The 24,154-nt window shown below is 37.9% G+C and overlaps 1 protein-coding gene across 1 annotated transcript; it reads right to left on the bottom strand.

The window, feature by feature from the left end:
* Positions 1 to 1,054: 1,054 nt before the first annotated feature.
* LOC106650877 (synaptotagmin-10-like) lies at positions 1,055 to 22,548 on the bottom strand. The gene is made up of 10 exons (XM_014369126.2): positions 22,150 to 22,548; positions 3,930 to 4,195; positions 3,695 to 3,841; positions 3,186 to 3,317; positions 2,672 to 2,826; positions 2,441 to 2,609; positions 2,192 to 2,312; positions 1,746 to 1,917; positions 1,468 to 1,662; positions 1,055 to 1,383 (listed from the first exon to the last, which is right to left on the bottom strand). Exons 1-10 carry the CDS (start codon positions 22,241 to 22,243, stop codon positions 1,380 to 1,382), a joined length of 1,455 nt encoding a protein of 484 aa, XP_014224612.1. The 5' UTR covers positions 22,244 to 22,548; the 3' UTR covers positions 1,055 to 1,379.
* Positions 22,549 to 24,154: the final 1,606 nt, after the last annotated feature.

Raw genomic sequence — 24,154 nt, 5'->3', positions numbered from 1 at the left:
GTGTAAATATTGTGATTACTGATGGCATAATTTGATTTATAAGGGGATGACGAAGCTAGGATAAAAAATTCAATGAGCATCTCAGTAAAATTTTTCATTTATCCATGACTTCGGTATCCCCTTTATTAAATGTTTTAATCCGTTTCGGATGTTTTGAATGTAATTCAACCAATCGTATACATGATATCGTATAAGACACATTTTTTTTTATTATATGATAATTATTTTTATAATACTTTTTGTTTTAAGCGTCTTTCGCTATTCGCCAGTATATCATCATAATCTTGGTTTCTTGAAGTTTTTATTTACAGACCAGCGGATTCCTTTTCAAATGAAGATTTATGTATTTTTTCGTAACTCTTGTTATGGTCTAGGGACATTTTAATTGATTGCAACATGGTGGTTACATTTTTTTTCAAATCAAACTTCCCTTAATTAATCAATATTATGTTTAAGTTTAATTTTTATGATTCTAAATCTTTAACTTAAAATTTTGTAAACTTTCTGATCTGAAGTTAATTTTGGTATTTGTATACACATTTAAAACGTTTATTTATAGAGGAAAATATGTTTACGAGCGCGAAATCAAATTTGATTTTAACTTTAATCTGATTTCGAAGATTGAATTTACAATTGCAGCTTGAGGTCTCATCGTTACCCTAAAATTAATTAATAAATGTTTTCAATTTTCAGAAAGTAGTTTTTTCCCCTCCCTATTGTATTTTTTAAAACTCTAGAGTTTTGATTTTTTACTGAGGTACAATTTTTTCCGTATCTTCGCGTGTTGATTTTTTTCTTTATTTGTGTTCGTTTTCAGCACTCGTTAAATGAACCGACGGTTCGTCCTGCACAAACATTTAAGCATACTTTTTTCATTTCAAGTTGATGATTCGAAGATGGAACTGAAATAGTTTGCTCTAAATATAACCACCAGTTAAGTTTGTAAAAATACAATTGAAAGGAAGAAAAAAACTTTTGAAAAATAGAATGAAAATTATTTTAATTTCAAATTCCCATGAACCTTTAAAAATAAAGAGTTATTTAGTGCCTAAAATAACTTTAAATGATAATGCAACGATATTTTTTTTACGTACTAAATGTATTTTTCAAGTATCATTTGTACGTAATTGTCTGTGTCACAATTTTGACCACACATCCTCTTTTATATTAGTTAATATAGTGGATAATTGTTAACTAACATTTCATTTTTCACGACCGTAAGTATAAATACTAGTTTTTGAGCATTTCCATTTGAATCATTTTTTTGATAATTATTTATAGACCCTATTCTGTTTTCTGAGAGGTCGTTGTCGCCTTCGATCTTCGTCATGCCGAAAACTACTCCAGTTAGGAGGATTCCTAGCATCATAGTCGCAACTTCATCTGTGCATATGCGAAACGTTTTTTAACTAATTCTTCTTCTTAAAAAATATAATTTTAAATAGTTTTTTTATAATTTAATATTACCTTCTCGTCAAACAACTCAAACTAATAGGTAATTGTTCAGCAGATGGAATATGTCCAGCAATGGTTTCTGTTAGAGTATACCATTGGGCAACTGGTTTACGTGGATTGTCCAGCATTTCTAGCCAGTGATCGCGCCCGATTCCAATAAAACTAGCACCTATCGCTGTGCATCCCATCAGTTCATTTGATCCAATTCTATACAAAAAAGTGAATTTATTTATCTTATGACGATTCTGTTCTACTGTTACATGAAGTAAAGATAGTTTTTGTTATCTTACCTGTCGTAATCAATAACTTTTATTATTAAACTAACATCTTCAACATTTTCAGCTGGAACGTCAAATACAAGAGCCTCATTATATACTGGTGATAAACAACCTTTTTTCACGCTCGTTTTTTTCTTTTTGATTCTTTTTCCTTGGCACAGCAAATAGACTTTGACGTACGGATCTAGAAAATTTAAGTAAATTAGTTTTTAATTAAAATATTGTTTTTATTTAAAAATAATTCATTTTGTTTGTAAAATAATTTTGAAAACTTATAGGAAATTAATGCTAAAAAAGAGCTATGTTATCCGACAATTCTCAGCTACTTTCGTTTAGGTAGTAATCTACTATAGCGCTCTACGAGAATTTGTCGTAATATAAATTGCCATAAATATTAACAAAGATAATTTAAAAAATTTTAAAATTCAAATTAATGGGTATAAAAAATATCAACAAACCTGAGGATCCCGTTATATCCATTTTCTTGAGATTTCTAGCTTTTATGACGGTAAGCGTTAACCGACCAGCAGTTGGTAAATAACACAGCGAAAGCATTAATTCTCCCAAATTGACTTTATCCTAAAAAAAATATCATTAATACATATTAGACCACATTTTTGTAATTGAATTTAATCCTATCGATTAGATATTAAAAAGTTAACAAAGAATAATAAAGCTTTGATATATTTTTTAATTAGTGTACTTGCCTGTGTTGCACACATTATATCCATCGTATATTCGATCTCGTGTTTAAAGTCAGTACAATCAGTAAGATCCCGCAATACGACCTGTCCTATCAAATCATGACGGGAAAATCGATCGAAATCATACACAGAAAACTGCAGATATCTTTCGCGCAAATCATCATGAGATACACTAGAAGAAAATATTTTTTATAGTCATAGGTGATAGTTAATTTGTTTTTCGATTCCAATTACCTGAATATAAAAGTTTCATTGAAAATCGGATTTAAATTTTTTCTATGAACTTTTGTTTGATATTTTTTTTTACGATCAGGAAGTAAATAAACTTTAACATATGGATCACTGCTGCCAGAAACATCTTTTATAGGCAATTCTCGTGCTTCCAAAACCTGTCAAAAAATTGAACAATATTACTATGAATTTTGAAAAATATTATTTTTGAAAAGGTTTGGAAAGGACTTTGGGTATCTTATTATTAATCTCATAAGCGAACTGTTATAATTATATCTCATCGATTAGTTGCATGATCACAATGAGTCTATCGCTTGTCATACTTTATAGACGAAACTGTCTCTAACAGAATTGATTCGTATAATCTTTATTACGTTTAGAGATTAATTAAGTTTGGAATATTCAATTAAATTCGTTTACGAATCACGTGGACAATCTTTCACATCCACTAGATGTGCAAAATCAATGTTTTCGCGAGGCTTTATTAAAATGCACGTCAAGTGAAGCATGTATTCACCTTGACAACAAGACCTTCTATTTCTTTGTCATATCGAAGTGCAAAATGAAGTTTTCCAGCTGTTTCCATCTCACCAGTACTCGAGCTTTCGTTACTTTCTTGGCGTGTTAAATCTTTTTTGTAAAGTTCAGGCTGAAAAAAACAAAATTTATTATTTTTTAATTTATGTAACGAGAGTGTACATTAAGTGTACATGAGAGTGTAATTCTTTAAGGTAATATTACACATAATATACTGTATTTGAAAATGAGAAATAAACTCTCTCTGAAAATAACAATTTAATTATTGTCAAATTTTAGACTTATGTTCAACCAAACTGAATACGATGATACTAATTCAACTCTTTACCACTGGATGGCAAGTACCTTTACCTTCGAGTGTACAAGTGGTAAAGTGAATATAATTACATAAATCATGAATAAAATACATATGAAGTGAATAAATGTATAAGTTTCGAGCTGTTTTTCTTTGTATATATATTATTATTCAACTTGTTTATGTATACTCACTTTGATGAGTCCCAGTCGCGAGTCACTTCGATTTTCCAAGCTGCAAACACTAAATTTGACGTTTGGTAAGTCAAGTCGGTGCGACAGTTGACGTTGAAAGTTCTGATGTCTCGTCGGAACGATAGGTAAGGTGGTTTGGCGAAGAACCTTTATTTTTTAAATTAAATCATAAGATTTTACAAATTGCGTTCATTTGAATAATTATTTGCAGATGTGCATCACAGGAGTAAGTTACCTTTTTGTTATCTTTTTGTTCTTGCACATATTCATGAGTTACGGGTTCCGACTGAAGGTCGGGTAATGAGTGGCTAATGCGAATCGCGCTTTGCTGGGAAAGATCGCTTTCTATATCATCTGAAATATCCTGACCTGCTATTCCTAGCAGCCAACGCCAAGTTGCTGAGCACTGAAAACTAACTGCTGCGAGGAGCACCATGGCCATTAGAGCCGCGCCAGCGCCTATCAATAATAGATAAGAAAAGTTTTCCGACCACTCGTCACCTGTAAAAAAACGAAAAATTGTTTCAACCATCAATCAAATTTTTTTCTATGATAAAATATACAATTTTTAGTATAGAAATATGTGGCTGCAGGTTGTTATTTTTAAATTATATATTTTTATCATTTTTTTACTTAATAAGAATACATAGGCAAAGGAAATAACTTTAACGAACTATTGAAATAATAGTTAATGAAACAAAGGTGAAAAGAAGAATGATACTGAAACATTTTACCGAGTAACATTTCAAATGTATTTGAATATACTGGAAAAATAATTTAATATAGTTACTAATTTAGGTTGATGCTTTTAAATTTTAATATAAAAAACAATTATGAAAAACTTTAATGTTGGTTTCAACGTATAAGAGTCAGGGTTGTTTCATATCTTGAAAAAAGTTGACTTTTGACTGTCCATGATGTTCTCATTAGGAATTTGTGGATATTATAAGTAGATTTTCATAAGTAGTAGTTTAGAGTAATTATTGCTTACTTGTTAACTTTTAATTTTACTATTATTATAATTAAAACTAAGCGATGTTCAGGTATTTTAAAATAAGGTATAAATTATCTCGTCGTTGAAAAATTATAAAAGAAAATTGAAGGATAAAAAATCTAATTAATTAGCACGTGCTTCTCCCAACTAACGACTATATTATACAAGTTTTTATGCACAACGTTGAGAATATGGTTGGTAACGTAATGATTGACAACAGAATGAAAAGACCACCTCGACCAAGATAATTTTAGATAACATGTATTCGTGATTTTGTTTATTGTTATGTTAGGGAAATTCTTATTGGAAAAGTAATTACTAATTTCAAACTTCATTTGTCTTGGTTTCATTAATGAAACGTAGTTTCATGACATTTTCATGTCACTTCGATGGTTAAATAACACACATGATGAAAAATTAACATACATCCTTTGTGCATGTTTTTTTAAAATTAAATTCGCGTAGTAATCAGGACCTGCCAAGAAAGATATCAACAATATTTTTGATTGAAATACAATCTCAAGTACGTAATATATTTAACAAAAAGCATAATTGTTTGCAGATTTAAAAGAGCATTATTCTAAACGACTGAATGCGCACATTTTTTTCTCAAATTTCATTATGTTGGTATTCTCAACCAATGTCGTAGATAATAATAACCGTATGACAACGGCGGGTTCGTGACGACTTGCGTTAGTATCGAGAAACGATCTAGTACGTGATAGTCCTTGGCTACTCTTCATTCTCTCTCTCTCAGACTTGCTAAAGTTAGTCGATAGTCGAACTGCGCGTAAGCATCTCACAGGGAGGATGGACAAAAGTCCTTCAAAGAGCCAGTATATACGCTACATGAGCGTAAGAGGATGTGGTACCTTCCTGGCCGCGTTCATAGTACATACGCACCAGCTATATACGTGTATATAAATGCATATATGCTTGCTGATACTATATAAATTTATGTTAAGCTGCACAAGGCTGAAACTTTAGTAGTCTGGGCATTTCCCATGGCGAGTGAATGACCCTGAAGCTGCGAAACGCCGCTGCTTATAATACGCGCTGAGTTTACGCACTTCTCCGTCGCAAGGGTCTCCGATCTGCAGTTGCGATAATTTTGTCTTTGCTCGTGTCATTAGTGGAGATACGGCATCTCGCGCACCGATATCGAGAGCGAAAAAATAGTTTATAAACCTCAATCAACCGAACCGATAAGAGTATCAGGTGTTTTTGGGCTTTTAATTGAATACATCGCACTGCTCGACTTTTCTTATACAACGGTTTTCCCTCGCTGAAGATAGAACAATGAAAATTAGATTTACCATTATTACATTCTAAAATAGAATTATTCAAATTTTAAAAATGCTTCGAAAAATTCTGAAATAATTTGCATTGTTCTTAGCGTAAATCTCGAACTTTTTTGTTACATAAAACTTTTTTAATATCATTAACTTTTTTACGCGGAAAAAATTTATGTATTTTTATTACATTTCCCTCCAAAATTGAAATGAATTGTACAAAAGTTTAATGCAGCGCAAAAGTTTTAAAATGATAGTCAAAGTAGAAGTGTAAATCTCTATACTGAATTGCTCAATATTTTTTTAATCTTAATTATTTGTGTTCTACGTGTACTACATCCCGATCGAGTTTCATTTAAGTGTTTGGCGTAGCGTATATATATTAATTAATAGAGCGACATGACAATTATTTTGATGCGCCATCAAATTAAAATATTCATCGCACGCGTATCGGTGTCGAGTAATTTATGCGCAACGTTCATCCACAAGTTGTTGATCGATTTTTCAATCAATGTAAAACGACGATCGTGCGTAACGTCGAACAAACACATATATAGGAGGCAGGGGAAAATCGTATGCAGCCGACCATGTCGTAAAACAAATCAGTCAAATATTGCCTCAAACTCTTTGTCCGTGTACAGATGGTTGTTTCCGATGGCTCGGCTGCGTATATGTATGTATAGCTGTTGCTGCTGCTGCACACGGAACACAATATATGGGTGTGCACCACTCGTTAGTCCATATACTTGGTAGCTTTTTTTTCCCTCTCGTGCAAATACGTACGTGTAGGTATACGGATACATACCCCGCTCCGCGCGGCAGATAGCTGGTCTGGCTAGTGACCCTGACCCTGTAATCCCTTGCAAACGACGATGCGCGTGTACTCGCGTGCACGCAGCAATGGCTATAGCAGTAGTAACAGATGTATCAGTCGTCGTATCGGCATAGCCATGCTATATAAGTGTATGTGTGTCTGTCTGCGTCTGTATGTGTGTGTACTTGCCTGGCTCGGCCTATACCACTTGCACGGGGAGGCAAAAATATAAAGCTAGGGGATTTCTGAGCTGCACGCGGATAGCTGCATTAGAAAACTTGTATATGCCGCGGCAAGGTCATGAGCTGAACACACACTCACGCGCATATACACATACTTTTCTCCCGTCGTTTCGCGCATCGCATTTTATTTACGCATTTCTTTTCGTGCACGGCAGAGAAAGAGAAGCGACATTTTTTAATTCGGTACATGCGCTTTATATCCCAACTTTCGAGCATATCGTCGCGTGTTAATAATAAAAATTAACTCGGCTCATGTTTGTGAGCATAAATTCGTTATAAAGTATCGTTTGATGGGTTTTTTTTCTCAAAAGGATATTGTAACAAACAGAATGCACGAAAAAATATCAAATAAAATATCTCTCCTTTTTGAGAAATTTCAGTATACTTTATGAGGGTTGAAAAATGATACGTTCAAATTTGTAAAAGAGATATTTCAAAAGATGATTAGAATTTTGATATTTTTAATGCCGAATATCTTTCTTTTGCCAATAAGTATAAAAAACATATCGTAACCCTGGTAGAAATGCCCAAACATTTATGGTTAAATATTAAATACCTTGGACATAAAAGAGCCATTACAACTGGGCTTCTACTGACCAAAAGTGCGAGGTTTTTTTGCTATGTTATTTTCAAAAATCTGCTGTGAGGCTTAGAACTTTTTTAGGTTCTAACTAAACTGACAAAGAACAACGTTTTCAAGACCATTCTTTGATTTATACAATTATTTCAACTTTGCCACTTGCAGATTCGCAGATAAAGGTACTTGCCATCTAGTGGTGGAAACTTGAAATCTTATCGAATTCAAAGTGGTTGAAAATAAGTCTACATTTTTTAAAACAATGAAATGGTTATTTTTAAATTATTAAAAATGTGTTGTTTAATATTTGTAACAAAATTAAAACAATAATATTGCCAAATTGTGATAATGTAATTGAAAACATTTAACATTTTTAATTTTTAGTCATCAGACTATTTTGAGCTTTTATATCAGGAAATGTAATCAATGATCTCGATGAAAAGAGGTTAGAAAAACGGAAAGAAATAAAATGAAATCAAAATAATTTATAAATTAATTTCCAAACTACTTCAATTTCGTAATATCAAGAAAACAAAGATTAGTATTAAGTTTGGAGCGGGCCTAAAACTTTCTAAGTTTCATTGTTAGGATTGTTGTTTCCTCAAAGCCTTTTAAAGCTCAAAGTCAACAGGCAACAGCTATCATATAGATTTCATAATCCCATGCAATCTCGCCAGTTTTCTCGTAGAGACCGGAGACATTCGTCGCGCGTCTCGTGAGTTTCGATACATCATTCGATAATCGATAGTTCGACTCCAACCACACAGTTTCCAGATCGATAATATTGCAATCTCAAATGCATTATCGGAAAAGCAGCATTACTAGCGATACTCGCTTACGAGCGCAATGAACCGAGGCTAAGAAAAGCAGCGAGAGAAGCATAACAAAGAAGCCTGTTTATCCTTGTTCTTGGACGATGTCCGATAACGAAAGTTTCAAGGCCTCGTCGATCGGCGGCAGCGGCTCGATCAGAAATTTTATCCCCCATCGTGTCTTTATAAATCACGTGGATAGTTATCACGCCAAGCAACTCGCTAAGGTAAACTTGCGAACTTTGATTAGCTCATTAGATGCCTAACATCGTCAACGTAATTTTCTTAATTAGAACCGGTGAAATTGCTATTACGAAATTTATTCGACTCATAACGAATGATCTTTGAGCAAGTTGGTCTTCGTCTTTCAAAAGTCACAAGTTTCTTTATGTGCTTGTAAGCATTTGTTCCAAGGCTAAGCACCTGCTCTTTAATTACATTAACGCACATACGTTTCCCCAGTTGTACCTTTCTTTTAACCCCTTATATAACTTTTTATTTATTTTCTGAGGAACTCTTTAGAGGTTACGATTCCGCAGACTCGAAGAAAAAAATTGGCCTGCGATTTATCAGTTAGGTCAAAATGATCTATTATTCAACTAAGTTGGAAAAAAGAAATGAGAGAAGAAAAAAGCTCACGCCTCGACGAAATTGAATGAAAGGTAATATTTCCTTGTTGTTGGCTGTTTGCAGCTCTTGCTCGAGGAAGAAGTGCATAATGGAGAATCATTCGACGGGAACTCGAGCTCTGGCTCCGGGGAGGCAGCGGAACAACGGCAAAGCCAAGAGGAGTGCGAGGAGGAGGAGGAGGAGCAGATCCAAGAAGAGGAAGAAGAAGAAGAAGACAAAGAGGCAACACTCGAACGCAGCCATAGCGTTGCAACGACAACAAGGGAGCCCGGCAACAACCGCTGGAAGGGACCAAAGAAATTCGAGCTGATTGCCACGGCATCGGATACCTATGAGGTTTGAGACTATGCTCCGTGCACTTTTGTCCTTTCTCCTCTCTGCTGCTGCTTCTGTTGCTGCTACTGCTGTGTAGGCTCTCGTTCTCTCTCTCTCTCTCTCTCTCTCTCTCGCTCTCCCTTACCGTTGGGAGTTTATTTGCTAGGTTCGCGTGGGCACACGCCGAGTGCGTTTGCTGTAATAACACAGCGCTACTACTACACTTCCTACGGTGCAGTTCTTTGGTAGCGAGCAGCACTGAGCGCGCTAGTCCTTTTACCTTGATTAAAGCGACAAGCCAGTGCGCCCAGCGCGAAATTAATGAGTCTTCTTTGTTTAGTGCTGATGCTAAAGTGGACGTAATTTCCCGAGAGCTGGATTTTTCCCACCAGCAGCACTCCCACCCGTTTTGACCAGACTTTTCTTACTAGTAAATTTGATCGATGACTCGAGAGTAAAGTGCGTGTTCATCGTTTCATTTACCCCGAAGAAATCAAGGAAAGTGTGCATTGAGATTGAAACATTTGGCGTTGCCAATGGTAGGCTTGCACTTTTTCGACTCCCTTCGAGATTATTCTAGCGGCAAAACTGTCATTCAAAGTCGATCGTAAATGACGAAATTTCATAAAAATATCCATTTAGTATTGCATTTCGAAGAAATATATACATCAAAGGAAACCCCATTGCATGCGAAGTCAACGCAAAGCTTTTCAAGTTATTCTTCTAGGTAACGCACAACGTTTTTAAATCAAATATGTTTACTTTGAGGGTATCAAAGCTAAAGTAGAACATATCGAAAAGGTAAAGCTTCTTTAAAAAATCATGTTAAGCTCGTGCGTATTTCGATTTTAGGATCATTTTTGTGGAAACGTACGAATAATTGAGTCGGCAGGAGAGAACAAAGAAACCTTTGTATCGGAAATTTTAGCATGCGGCTACGTCGTATGCGATATCAGTCAAAATGATACCGAAGTTGAAAGAACCCAGTGGCTCTTCGATGGTAATTTTTAAAAACGTCCATTTTCATTAGGTTCGTTTTGACAAGTTTAATTCCTGTATCGATCAAATTTGATACACAGAAATGGTACAACATTTGGACAACAAGCAACGAAGCTGCCCTCGAAGTTTCGAAAAAACGGAACCAATTCGACGCTTCATACTGATTTCGAGCGTCATGAGTTGGGCACGCACGAAACCCAAGGCCAACGGGCAAGCGTTCACCGAGGCTGATTACCGAAAACGCCGAGCACATCCGAATTTCAAAGCTCACTTGGATCTGGAACGCAGAGTTTGTGGACTGGCCAAGCAAGTCCCAGATGTAGCGCGTAAATTGCGCGTCCTCGTTATATGTTGCGGCATAACGTTCGGCGAGGAGGAATCCACGCTGCACTATGCTTTCAAAATGGCCTGGTGCAACGAAGCTCGACTTCCTGTAATAGAGCCAGGCAACAATCTTCTACCGCTGCTGCATGTGCGCAATTTGGCCACGTAGGTTTATTTTTGAGCATATATTTCTCATTTATTTGACAAGCTAAAAGCCGAAATGGTTGTAAAAGTAAAAACTGGAAATATGATATGATATGCGTAAAATCCAAAACATTAATTATCATCGTAAAACGTTTCAATTAATTTTCTTTTACTTGAAATCGCGTAAACTAATTGTGTTTTTTATGCAGAATAAATTTGTAATATTACGGTCTGAAAGTCAAACGCTCACGGCTTGTTCACTGGTTTTCAAATTTGTTTAAAATTATGCGAGTTCAAAATAATACAATTTTGAATATATTTCCGTTTAATGCACTTCAATTTATAAGATACCATCGTTACAGTCTGAATTTCTATTTCGAGTCATCGCGAGCATTATAATGAAGGATTATGGCACATGTATAAATCTCTCTGGCGTATATAGCCGCTCATTAGCGCGAGGAATATTAGGTCATTGTAATATCCATGCGTCATGTGATATAATAGAAAATAATGATTTTCCCCCCTTTAATTCACACAGCACTGTATGCGGAGTCATACGAGAGTGGCCGAAAAGCAGCTGCTACATCGTCGCCGTGGATGCACGTCCCACTCGGCAGGATAAAATAATAAAAGTAAGACATTCGCCCGTATTCCGCCCACGATCTCTCGCGAGACAAAGTTTACAATAAAATAATGAAAGAAAGAGAAAAATAGAGGAGATAAAGAGAAAAGGGAGAAGGAAAAAGTTAAGAGTGACGAAGAGCGAGCATCGGGCCACGAATAATTCATGAGCTAAGACTGTGTCATTGCAATATTCATAGGCAATCAGCAAAAACCTCGGCACGGGACGAGTGATGCCCGTGTCGAAGGAGAAGGCTCCTCTCTTGCATGCCGAGCTGACGCAACGAATTGTCGACCTCGCGAGCCTCCACCTCGACATCGAGCCCGGTGGCCACCTATCGGCTTTGAAAGAGCGCATCCAATGGCAATCGGAATTGAGCTTCCACCGAAACATCCAAGACATCGTGCGCGAGTATCGAATAGCGAGAAATTTGCGACCCCGTCGGCTGATCGTCCTTGGACCACCTGCCTCCGGCAAAACAATCATTGCGCGCCAGCTCGCTAAATATTATCGGCTTCATTATATCGCTCTCGAGAGCCTCGTACCAGACACGATTCAGCAATTAGTACGTTCATGTTAGTTTCATTAAACCTAGGATCAAAATTATCAGAGCTAATTGTTCCGTTTATCCATGTGATTCTTGTTTTACGTCGCTTGATTAGCTGATTTGATATTTTTTTTGTTTTACCACAACGAAACATCATTTAGATGGCTCAAATAGAAGAAGCCAAGCTGGCCTGCCAAGAAAATGAGGAGGAGAATGAAGATGAAATTGAGGAAACCAGTGGCAGCCAGAGCTCGCTTATAGCTGATGACTTAGAAAAAGCGGAACTTTTGCTACATGAAATCCAAGATGCCCTTCAAAATAACAACCAGCTCGATGATTATTTACTTTCAAAGTTAACTCTTTGCTAGCTTTTCTTTTTTAAATTATTCAATGAAATTCTATATTTTATTCAAATTGTGCTATCGTATTTTAGAATTTTTCGACGTAAATTAAGCTCAAACGAGTGTAAAAACCAAGGTTACATCATAGACGGATATCCTGAAACTATAGAACAAGCACGACTCCTCTTTCTACCGGATGATGGATTGGAAAATGAAGAAGACCACGAAGAAGAAGATATCTCGATTTTGAATAGCTTCGACGAGTTCGATTCAATTCTACCTGATAAAGTGTTTTCGATTGTTGCAAGCGAAAAATTTTTGATAAATCGCATATCTTCTTTACCAGAGAATGTGGCACTAAGTTTGCTTCACGACGAGAAAACTATAGTCGAGAGATTGCAAATTTATAGGTACGCTATAAAAGAATTGGTATAACTCAACAAGCAATGAAATGTTTTGAAGTTTATGAAAAATCAAAAAAATTTATTGAATTCTTGATTTTCACAAGTATTGACGTGAACAATTCTTTTTTCATTATTTTCTATAGTGAAAGAAACACGGACGATAATACTCCTCTAGATGTCTTTGAAGAGCTCGAAATTTATCCAATAATCTTAGATATAGAAAAAAATCCTAGTCTTCCAATGCAGGTATCTCTTCAATTTTTCCGTGACTGTATCGGACAAGCGTGTGATTATGGTAAATTGATTTATTAAAAGTTCACTTAGAAACATTGATTTATTTTATTTTTGTATCGAATGTTCGAAATATTTTGAAAATATCCACCAACGCTGGAACGATTGAAACATAATTAAAATTTTCAGGTTTAAATCCAGAAGAAGAGGCAGAAAAAAAACGACAGGAAGATGCTGAAATTTTGGCACAACAAAGCCTGATAAACGAACAACTCAGACAAAGAGAAACTGAGCTTCATCGCGAAAGTGTCAGAAAAATGAAAGATTGGGTAAATACTGACTTTTTAAAACGATTAAATATCAATTACGCCGTATCTTTATTACAACCTTTTACCAAAAAAATTGTTTTTACCTAACGATAGACTCAACTGTCAGAACAACTAAAGAGAGAAGAGGAAGAGCGCTTGAATATTGAGGCTGAACCACTTCGTCAATATCTCATTAAAAATGTTTTTCCGACCATAACTCAGGGTCTTGTCAAAGTTGCTAAATTACGTCCTGATGACCCTGTCGATTTTTTGGTAAGTCACCTTTTTTATTCATTATAAATCCTGTAAATAGATGTTATTTCAAGTTCTATTCGCGTTTTCATATCGTATGGTTTCGAAAATATGACGAATCGATAAACCTCTAACATGAATTATGTTGCAATATTATAAAAATATCTGAAAACCTTCAAAATATCAATTCGCTTTTTAAAGAGCTCGCCTGTTACTTTATCGAAATAATTTAGTTCATCTTCAAATAAATCAATATACAATTTAAATTGCGAGCTAATTATTTTTCAAAAAGATTAAAAATTCTATCAGACTATTATAATAAAAAGGACTTGAAGATTTATAAAATTTTTATTAAATAAAAGTACTCAAAGCATGATTTAAACGAATTAAAAAAAATAAAAAAAAAGATTATACAGATTTATTGCGTTTAGACGGATATGAGTAGTTATGGTCGTTTTTAGTCAGACCTACATTAGCTAGAGCTTAACATTAGAATTATGCTCGAATTTCTACACAGTGGCCACTCAGCAGAAAATAAGAGGAGTTGAAAACGAAATTCATGCAGGTATAAGCAGATGTTGCAGTTAATACCGTAAGATTTTTCAAAAGTGGACTATCGCATATCAAGTTGAAAAACAAATCGATGTGCTCGAGCAGTCGTCGAGATTTAAGTAGGTATATCCGTATTAGCTATACCCGTTTGAATATCTCTTCCCTCGAATGGAAATTATTGCGAACAGCTACAGCACGTGCAGAGATGGAGTTTAAATGCAAGATAGTTAGTGGTCTTGAATGAAACTTCCTAGCAGATTGAATTTGCGTCGGAAATATGCGCAGACAGTAAGATATTAGACGGGTTCACGTGCTCTTAATTATTATCGCGCAACAAGCCTGATTCAAAGCGAGCTTAAATCATACATTTCAATCACGAGGTAAAGTCTCGCAGGAATAAATAATTTTTCTTTCGCTCTGTGAACTTGGAAACGCGATACGAGTTGTAGCGATGTCGCGTAACAGTTGTGGCGCATTGGTGAATTTTGACATGAATGTCGAGTAAACGAGGTTACTTGTAGCGAAGGGAGAATAATAGCCGCCGAGAATATCATTCATACACATTTACAGGATAGCCACATTTATTAAAGGAGGCGTTGAAGCGTGTCAAGGTTCGAAACAATACTTGTGCGCGGAATAAAAGTCAGTGTATACAGTTAGTTGCCCGTGACGATGAAACTTCAACGTCAAAACGTCGCGCGTGCCCTCGAAGCCCGGGACAGTTGAGAGCGTGGGTCCTGTACGCGCTCGTTGTGTAGTGCATAAAATACGCACTCTCATAGGATACAGCTTCGTCCTGCACAATAATAAACGCACGAAGCGGCGTCGTCGTCTATTTGAGCCCAGACGGCGCGGCGGTGGCGATTATCCTGCGCCAAGCTCTGGCAGCCGAGCTATTTGGAACGATCGCGGCTGCGAATGCCTATGCGTGTGCAACGGAGCACCCTCGTTGCGCGAGAAAGCACGAGACAAAGACAGATCAAGACGCGTGGAATAATAATAAAAAAGTCGGCCACGGGAATAGAGTTTTTTTTTTCATAATATGCTCTGATGCAGCTGCATGGACGCTGTCGCCGACCGCTCACTTTATCACGAGTCACAAACACACACCCACACACACAGAGGAAAACTCAACGAACGGAAAGTTTGTTGACTATTTAGCGCAGGTCGCAGACACGCGCGAGAATCACGAGAAAAGTCTGCCGAGCGATATTTTCCATCCTTTTTTTCCCTCTTTTCGCGGAAAACACGGCCGCCGCTTCTCACAGCGCGCACCGGATCATCGTGATAAAAGACTTGTGCCACTGCCACGAGCGAATACAAAGAGCAGCCCCGATGTACGAGTGTCGGCTCTAATAATAGACGACTCCTTTTCTCACTCGATCGCCTCGTCATTTCACCGCGTTAATACGATGTAAAAATGATTTTTCCCTTTTTTACCACGAATAGCTTTCATTTTAATCCATCATTTTTTTTCTACGAATGCCTGGAATCCTTGTGCATCGCTATTACATCGACGCGCGAGAATTTGTGTGAAATTTGATGCATCTATCCATAGGGTCTTTCCATTCAGCGTGAAAGCTTTCAATAAAAGCTCCAAGAAAAATTTTAATTTGCAAGTTTACAATGCTACAGAATTTTATAGAAAAGATTACTGTTTTTACTGTGTCCTAAAGGATTTTTTTTTATTACGATAAATTTTTTAAACGTTTGCAAGTAATGTTACTCATTATCTTTCAAACAGTTTGAGTTAGCAGAAAGTTTTAAATGATAGTCACGCTATTTGAAGATTTATTAATTACATTGAAACTTTACTCGAATCTCATGGAAGAAATTCGAAGGTTCGCGGGCGTGTGTGTCTCTTACAACTTGAGCGTTCGTGTTTAATCTACAACCACAAGTGGTTGACATAAGAGTATCTAACAAGTTACCGATTCGACGAGCAGTACTCGATATTTACATTTTCGTTCAAGTAAAGTATTTCGGCTCAGTAATTCGGAGAGTCTCGTCCTTTTTGAAATTTTTACGAGAAACTTTTCAGAAATCTGACAAAAAAGATTTTCAAAAGTTTTCAAACATTCTTTTAGAAGAATTTTTTGTAATCTTTCCTTCGACGTTTTTTGCTGAATATTTTCCAGTTTTATAAGAGCCGTAATGAAAGCTTAGCGCTAGATTCTAAAACTTTTTGGAAAACCCCTCCAGTAAACTTCACTCAATCTCCTGCATGCTGTCAGAATTTGCATGCGCGAAGAAAAGCTCGACTGGTTTTGTGGTGAATTCGTATAGTTTGATAAGCGACTTGTTTCGTGGAATATAAAGTTGATTTAGCCTCTAGAATAGATGTGCGTAGTTGTCTTTGCGCGTCAGAGCGAGGAAGCAATTATGATGCGGCTGCATTATTTCGTGGACTTTTGCAGGCGGAGTTTCTGATGCGAGAAAACGCAGAGGCCAAGATGTTCGAGCCCGATTACAACGAGAGCTTGAGCTCGATCCTCGAGTCGGTACGTAGAATGAAGCAGGAGGGCTCCCTGCAGCTCGACTTTGATTACTGCGAATCTCTGCTTCTACATCATGAGCAGGTCGACCAGCAGCAATCCACCGATAGCAGCGAAAGCAGAGACGGCTGCATTTCAATGAACAGTGAATCTTGTACTGACCACTCGAAAGAAAGCAACGACGAGAGCACTGGAGGATACTGCGAGTACGAATGCCATTGTGAGTGATTTATTTTCTACTCTTCTGCTTCTTGTTGTCCCCCTTTCCATTCTTTTCGTCTACTTCGTTTTTTCGATTATCGATCATCGATTTTAGCTGTATATCGATTGTACTTTTTAAGCTTGACTAATAGCATTTTTATAAAAAGTAATAAATTCATTATTTCTCTGATTTCACTTATTTATTAATCAATAATTCAAATACGGATAATTCTACTTTATTAATTATATTGACAAAGGTGAAAAATAACCATTGCCAAATAATGAATTTACGGCTCATAATTCACCGGAGAATCGTTAAACTGTGCAAGTTGACTAAATTGGATATCTGAAAATGAATAATAATAATATTTCAATTAATTCAAGTTGTTTATTGTCAGCTGAATTTCCATCATTGCCATGAAGAAAAGCTTTATATAATCAACGACACAATTCCTTGATAACTTTAACGATTTAAATACTATTGAAGAAATACTTGGGAAGTTTGAATTTTTACAAGGAGACATTCAAAACGAATTAGCAAATGCTCAAGGTATCACGTAAACGGAAGTTTTTCAAAAGATAGTCACGTCATTTCTGGTGAATTGATTAGGGCGAATACAACTTCTATTATGACTTTAATATTTTGAATTTGAAAGTTAAATCCAACTTGAGGCATGCAAATCCCCTCGCCTGGCGAGTACTACGAAAGTAGCAAGTCGTGTGCAAGCGAGGGTAGATTTATTCACGCGTTTAAATCTATTTGTTTGTGTAAGCTTTTTCCAATTTCAAGAATGGCGGCATCGACTCGAGAATCCTTGCCTCGAGACGCGTCTGCATGATGAGTTTGCTGGGAGATCTTCCGCACGCGCTCGAGAGAAAAGTGGCGAGAAAATAATAATATGAATTGCCCCGCCTCTCCCGACTATAGGCAAAGTGCAGCACGCGTTACAACAATTAGGACAATCCCAGAGGCTCACGAGCTAAGTTAACGAGCTTAGTTTTCGAGGAGTATCTTGGCCACGCGCTCGAGCCAGACCGCTGTATATACATATAAACCGAAAACTTGCCAACAGCTATGTGCACGCCCATAACTCGGCGGCTTCGAGCAGCTTAATGTCTCAATATAAGATCGCGCCTCACTTGATTCGGATGTTTATTGTGGACAGTCTGCTTAAATAAAGCGGATGCCGAGCTCAAATGCTCCGTATCCGTGACCTCGATCTAGCCCTCTCGTTGAGAGAGCTAGCGTCGTAGTACCCCGTCGCTCATTATGCATAACGTTGTCGTTTCAAAGCGCCGCGACTCTTACGACTGCATCGAAGAACGATAGACGCTCAAAGTGTCCCGTCGGCTGATTAAGGCCAAGATTTTGCCTCTCTTCTTATGTCGCGAGATTAAACTATTACGCGTCGTTGCCAACAACTGGGCTAAGGACGAGTGCGTATGGATTCTCTGTTATGATGCGAGAAACGAATCGTGGGGGAGAGAGAGAGTGAAACGCAAAAAGAAATAAAGCGCTCAAGAGCATGCAGCAGTCGCAGGATCAACTCTCTGCCTATATTCAAGGACATCGGAATTATTAAATCGCAACGATTATTATTTGTTGTTTGCGATAAACGTAATGTGTGCTCGATATATATAAAGCGACGGAAAGCAATAATGCAATGAATAAACGAGTTATAACGAGGAAAAAAAACCATTAAGATCGAGTACGTGACTGACTTCATAAATGTTCACTATCTGATACCATCCCGGCGCGTGTGAGAGAGAGATTAAATACAGAACCACAATCAGTCATATGCTGTTATCAAACGGCACGATTAATTTTAGATTCTCATCGCGTATTTGACATTTTTATTAATAACACATTTGCTCGGGTTTTATGGGCAGCTTTTCTTTATTAATGCATTTTTTCATGAGCTTCGCGAATTAATTGGACGTCCGTTACAGCAAAAGTTGGATAATTTCGGGCTCTTTTTTACTCGCGCTTTATATCAACACCCGTATATCGTGAAAGATTTAAAACTTTAAAAATTTTTCATCGATATAAAATCGTTATTCAAAGTTATAATTTGGCGAGCGATAAAATTTTATTAAAATGGTATATTTTTCCCCGGCCTGGTGTTTATGGGCGTAATAAAATTCGAAATCGGTAAAAGTATTGGCCGATAAAATTTGCCGATGTCAATTCCAAGTAGTTGCGATAGAAAGCGCGCGAGAGCGATCGGCTTTTCATTAAACAGAGCTAAACTTGTTGTTCGTAGGTTAAACTCATAAATTGCCTTATTATTCACTACTATATACGCGCGAATGCCTGCACACGCATTGCCGAGCAAACAAGGTATACGAGAGAGAGAGAGAGAAGCATCGAAAGAGAGGGAAAGAGGGAGAGAGAGAGAGGTTAAATTAATGAATCCCATATACTATTATAAAGGAGGCTCTCTCTCTCGTTGCGCATCGATGCACGTGCGGGAAAATCGAGGAATGCTTAAAAATAGCAAAGAAAAAATGGCAAGGATATTTATGTTCTTATTAAAATGCTAAATTGGATATATATACCGAGAAGATGGAGCTGCTTCCGCGCGCGCACACACGTACACGCGTGCTCCGGGGAAACAATAGGGCCTCGGCGTTATATGCGTTGCAGGCGCGCGTCCCACAGGCTGCAGTCAACCCACCACTGCACCGTATGGTCGTGGCCGGTGACGCAAGCCACGAGCCACATATCTACGCCGCTATTCATCTGGGAAGCAGATCTTTTTTCCTCTTTCGTTTTTCCCTCTTTGTTTTAAATAAATTTTGCGCGTCTTCGGGGGGCTAAGGCTTTGTGTCGTGTGCATGTATACGATGCAATGGGCAAAGCTTACAGGGCCGCGAGCTGAGAGCATACGCATATAATTTGATAAGTATATACGAGTGGCAGTTTCGCGTGCCTCAAGGGTGCGTGTGTCGTCAGCGCGTCGTATGCGTATCAGTCTCGCACGCTACTATACAGTACGCCTCGAAAGGGGGTGCGTGCGCGGATACGCGTTCGGCCGCTCACTGCTGTCGTCGCATTACGTAGGGAAACGTACGCCACCGCCGACGCCGAACGCATATTTCGCTTTGAGGTCTCGGCCGTGACACGCACATGTATAAGCACGATTCGCGATGCGCGTACACCTATTATACATATAGCTGTGGCTGTTGCTCGTTCAGCTTATTATTATGGCTACCCTTACGCGCGAGCGTATGTAAGTATCCTTGTGTATGTATACGCAGACGTGTGGCTGCAGTGTGGCAGCGACGGAGCTTCACGCGCGCGCGACCTAAGAAGTATGCTTATATACCGTTCAACGATTGCTACTACCACTGCTCAAGGCCCTGCGTAGTACGCACGCATATAATACGAGCCATTGCGGAAATTTAGCCTGGGCGTTTGGGTCGGCTCTATTAGCGGCGAGAGCAAGCAGCAGCAGCAGCCACCCGTCATAGCAAAAAAAAATAAAAAATAAAACTGCTGCGTAGCTTCGAGTTGAGAGAAAGAGAGAGAGTGTGTCGACATTGACGAATAACTCATGGAGTTTCCCTTGCCGGCGCGAGCCGATGAGCCTATCTATATATATAAAGCGAAGTTGGTGTCTGTTTGTCCTTTATGATCTCAAAAACTATTTGTCCAATCGGCTTGAAATTTTTACCACGTATTCATTGTACCACTGCGCAGGTTTCTATCATTTTAAAACCATTATTTGCTTATTTATTTTTGAGTTCAGAATTTTTTTCGTATTTTACCACTTTGCGCGCTCGCTCGCCCCTTGCCCGGTTAATGGTTATAAAAAAGACCGAAAGCAGTTGTTTTTTTTACACGCGGTGAATCGGAATACATTGTATTTGATGTGTACATGTGTTATTATCGCTATTCGAGTTTTACAAGTGTGTGGACTCAACTTATACATTTCCTACTACGCACTTCACGTGGCCTGTTTAAGATCTTTTAAGCAGTCGAATTTGTTGAAAAAATTGAACGTGGGCGAAGCCACGACGGGGTCGCTAGTATATACATATCGACATCGCATTATATATACGTGTATACGCGCTATATTACCCGTGCCCGTGAAAGGTACACGAGGGGCCAAGGACGAACGCGCGCTCATTGTTTCTCTCCCGCGAGCTCCTCTCTCTCTCTCTCTCTCTAGATTTTCTGCCTCTTCCCGATTCATTTACTTCACAACTGCTATTGCTGCTGCTTTTCCCTTGCTCTCACATAAGCAAACTCGTTCGTTCGCAACGCTTTTGTATTTATTTTGAGTGCATGCGACGAGAGCACTGCCTCGTACAACTTCACTTTAATCTTTATTTATTTACTTTTATTTTGTTTCTTTTTACTCGACTCTGGGTGCTTTTTTTTACGATGTTTTTTTTGTAACGCTACACTTTTAAGTTCACTAACACTGATTTTTACTGAATTTAATTTTACTCTTCGGCTACATATTGTATTTCAAGAGGCGCAAGAATAAAAAAGGGATCTTTTGAAAGACCGAGAAATCGATAAACAACCAAAAGATTTCAAGAATAAAATTCTAATAATAATTCTCATTTTCCTCGGTAAAAAGTTAATATTATTTAATTTTTGTACGATTCTTAGTTTGACATCAATATTGAACATAAAATGACATACATATTCTATAATGTAAAGCTCACAAAGTTTCATTTTTGTCTCTTTTTTTAACATCTGTAAACATCAAACTTAAACATACGAAATACTGTGTGCCTTATGTCTACATAGAAAAAGTTGAAATAAATATTTATAAAAGATTCGAGTTTTATCATCTGAATTCCTTCTCTTAAACTAATAAATTCAACGTGATAAAGAAATAATTATTTGCGAACTTGAAAAATGTTTTTAAAGCGCTTGCTCAATGAAAAACCATTTCAATTTACTATTTCATGCCAATTCAAATATTATAGATTAATATTATCATAATTATTCATCAAAAGAATTTTTTTCCTAAATGTTTTTATTTTCGAAATAATTTATGTAAAATAGATTGATTCATAAAAACTGATTAAAATCTATTGAAAAAAAATAAGGGAAAATAAAAATACTTTACGAAAATTATATAAAAGTTATATTTTCGAAGTAACAACGGTAGAATACGAAACGTCAGACTCTATACAAGTGAAGATAAAAAAAGCAGTAAATCAAATAAGGTAGGAAATAAGAAGAAGAAATAAGAGCAAATAAACCGACACGTGCCCGACGACGGACACCTGTTAGCGAAGCAGCGAGAGAAGCCGGCCGTACAATTGTAAAGCTATACGGATCGTATCTTATATAAGCGAGAGTGGAAAAAGTCAATAGAAGCTGAACACAACTCACCGGTGATGATCTGCAGAGATCGGTTGGCGTCGTCGCTGGGCAAGCTGCTTCCGTCTCGAAGGATGCTTTCAGCTAGTGGCCTGGCCACTCCCATGCTCCCGCACTGCCGGGCGGGCGATCGTGATCGGGCTGAGCGCGAGCCGGGCTGGCGCCTTCCAACGAGAGCTAGCTCGACTTCAGCGATGCTTATTTACCTTTACTTCGATTTTCCTTCGATTCGATCAAATGTTTATTTTCTGTTTTTCGTTCGTTCCGAAGCAGATGAGAGCGTCTGGCACGGCGCGCGCGAAGCGCGGACTTTGGCGAACGTCGACGACGGCTCTTGTATCGCGTATCAACATAAGTGTGTGCACGGATCGCGCGTTAAGGAGAGCAGTGAGCAGCAGCGCTCGAGGGCTGACGAAGCTGGCTTCTGCTGGCAGCGGTGGCGGCCACGCGGCCGCGGACTCGCCGGCCTGATCCGGGGCCACCAGTGCGCAGGCTCCCGCGTCGTCTCGGCTCGGGAGTCGCGCCTGCGCCCGCACCCCCCGAGGTGGTGGTTGCTTGCAGCAGCCTAGCAGCAGCGACGTCAGCAGCTCGAGCCCGCAGCAGCAAGCACCGGCTCCTGGTGGAGCCGCGCGTCGCCGCGACTAACTGTATATGGGGGAAGGGGCTCGTCGCGCTGCTCACTTGTGCAGCCTGCCTCGTCTCGCCTTCCTTCTGCGACTCGAGGTCTAGCGGCTGCACTTTGGCCGTCAGGGCCAATGTCATCGTCGAGCACAAATGGGTCTCGGTGAAGGTCTGGCTTGGCCCTCGGCTCGACCTTCTCGCAACTTCGTCGGTCTCGTTCAGGGTCGCGCTCTGCTGCTGCTGCTGCTGCTGCTGCTGCTTTCTTCCCCCCTGCCACTGTTGCTGTTGCTGCTGCACTGATGCGGCAACTGCAAATACCGCTTGAGCTCGTATATATAACTCGTGACGATAATCGACCACCCTTATCGCTCCATGCGTTTTCGTTCTTTTTTTTTTTCATTTTTCGATTTCGAATGAAATAGAGATACTGCTTTGACTGAGAATAACTTTTGACTCGTTGCAGCGAGAATCAGCGATGCCTATTTTATGCTTCCAATTTATTTGTCAAAAACATTTTCACGAATTCGAAATGGAATTAAACCAAGAGTTATTTGTCACAAATATCTAGTTGTGCCTTTGAACGACGGTTTTACTTGTAATGAAATTTATAGTCGAGCTTTTTAGGCGCAGTAGTAAAAAGATAGATGTGGTCAGACCAATGATTAGATTGTAAGGTCTTTATTCAATAGCAGATCGTCGATAACGGGCTAAAATATTGTTTGGTATTTATGATCCTAGACATCAATTTGGGTTTTACCGTGTTTATTTATACTTACCGAGCAAGTATCTTTCCATTACTAGAGCCTCTGTTCATGACAGAACGGGTATTTTTAGGTTTCAATTTATTATAAATGAGGGGTAGAGATTGTCTCACAGAAATGACGTCTACTCGGCTAAAAGATTAAATTCATATACAACTCGTTACAAATTTTTTCTTCGTGTTAAGTGGCCATGTTGTGAAAAATTAATTGATAGGGATGCAAAAAATAAAAAGTTTAACAAATTTTCGTCAGGTGAAGTAAAATTTATTCAATTGGATTGCTGCAAATAATGCAAATTTACAGGATACGTATAAGACATTGAATGTCTTGTTTTCTATATTTTTTATATAACTACTACGAGTTAATCATTTGATGCTTTATCAATGTCCTTTCAAGAAAAATGGGCTTGCTAGAAGAAAATCAATAGAGCTTACAAACAAGAGCTTTTTCTACGTATAATGCGGGTTTATTCTTAATCAAAAGAATATCGGCTAAAATTCAATCCTTTAAGTACGACTAGATATATAAAGTCACAGCTTCGTTATCTCTGATCATTTTGAGCTCTTGTTCAAAGCTATAGAAAACTATTAGCGCTAGTTCTGCGCATAAGGAATTAACATCGGTATGAAAATGCA

Source organism: Trichogramma pretiosum, unplaced genomic scaffold (assembly GCF_000599845.2).
Source record: "Trichogramma pretiosum strain Unisexual culture from Peru unplaced genomic scaffold, Tpre_2.0 scaffold3, whole genome shotgun sequence".
NCBI lineage: Eukaryota > Metazoa > Arthropoda > Insecta > Hymenoptera > Trichogrammatidae > Trichogramma > Trichogramma pretiosum.
The sequence above is the reverse complement of the archived record's forward strand: the minus strand, read 5'-3'. Positions and strand labels throughout refer to the sequence as shown.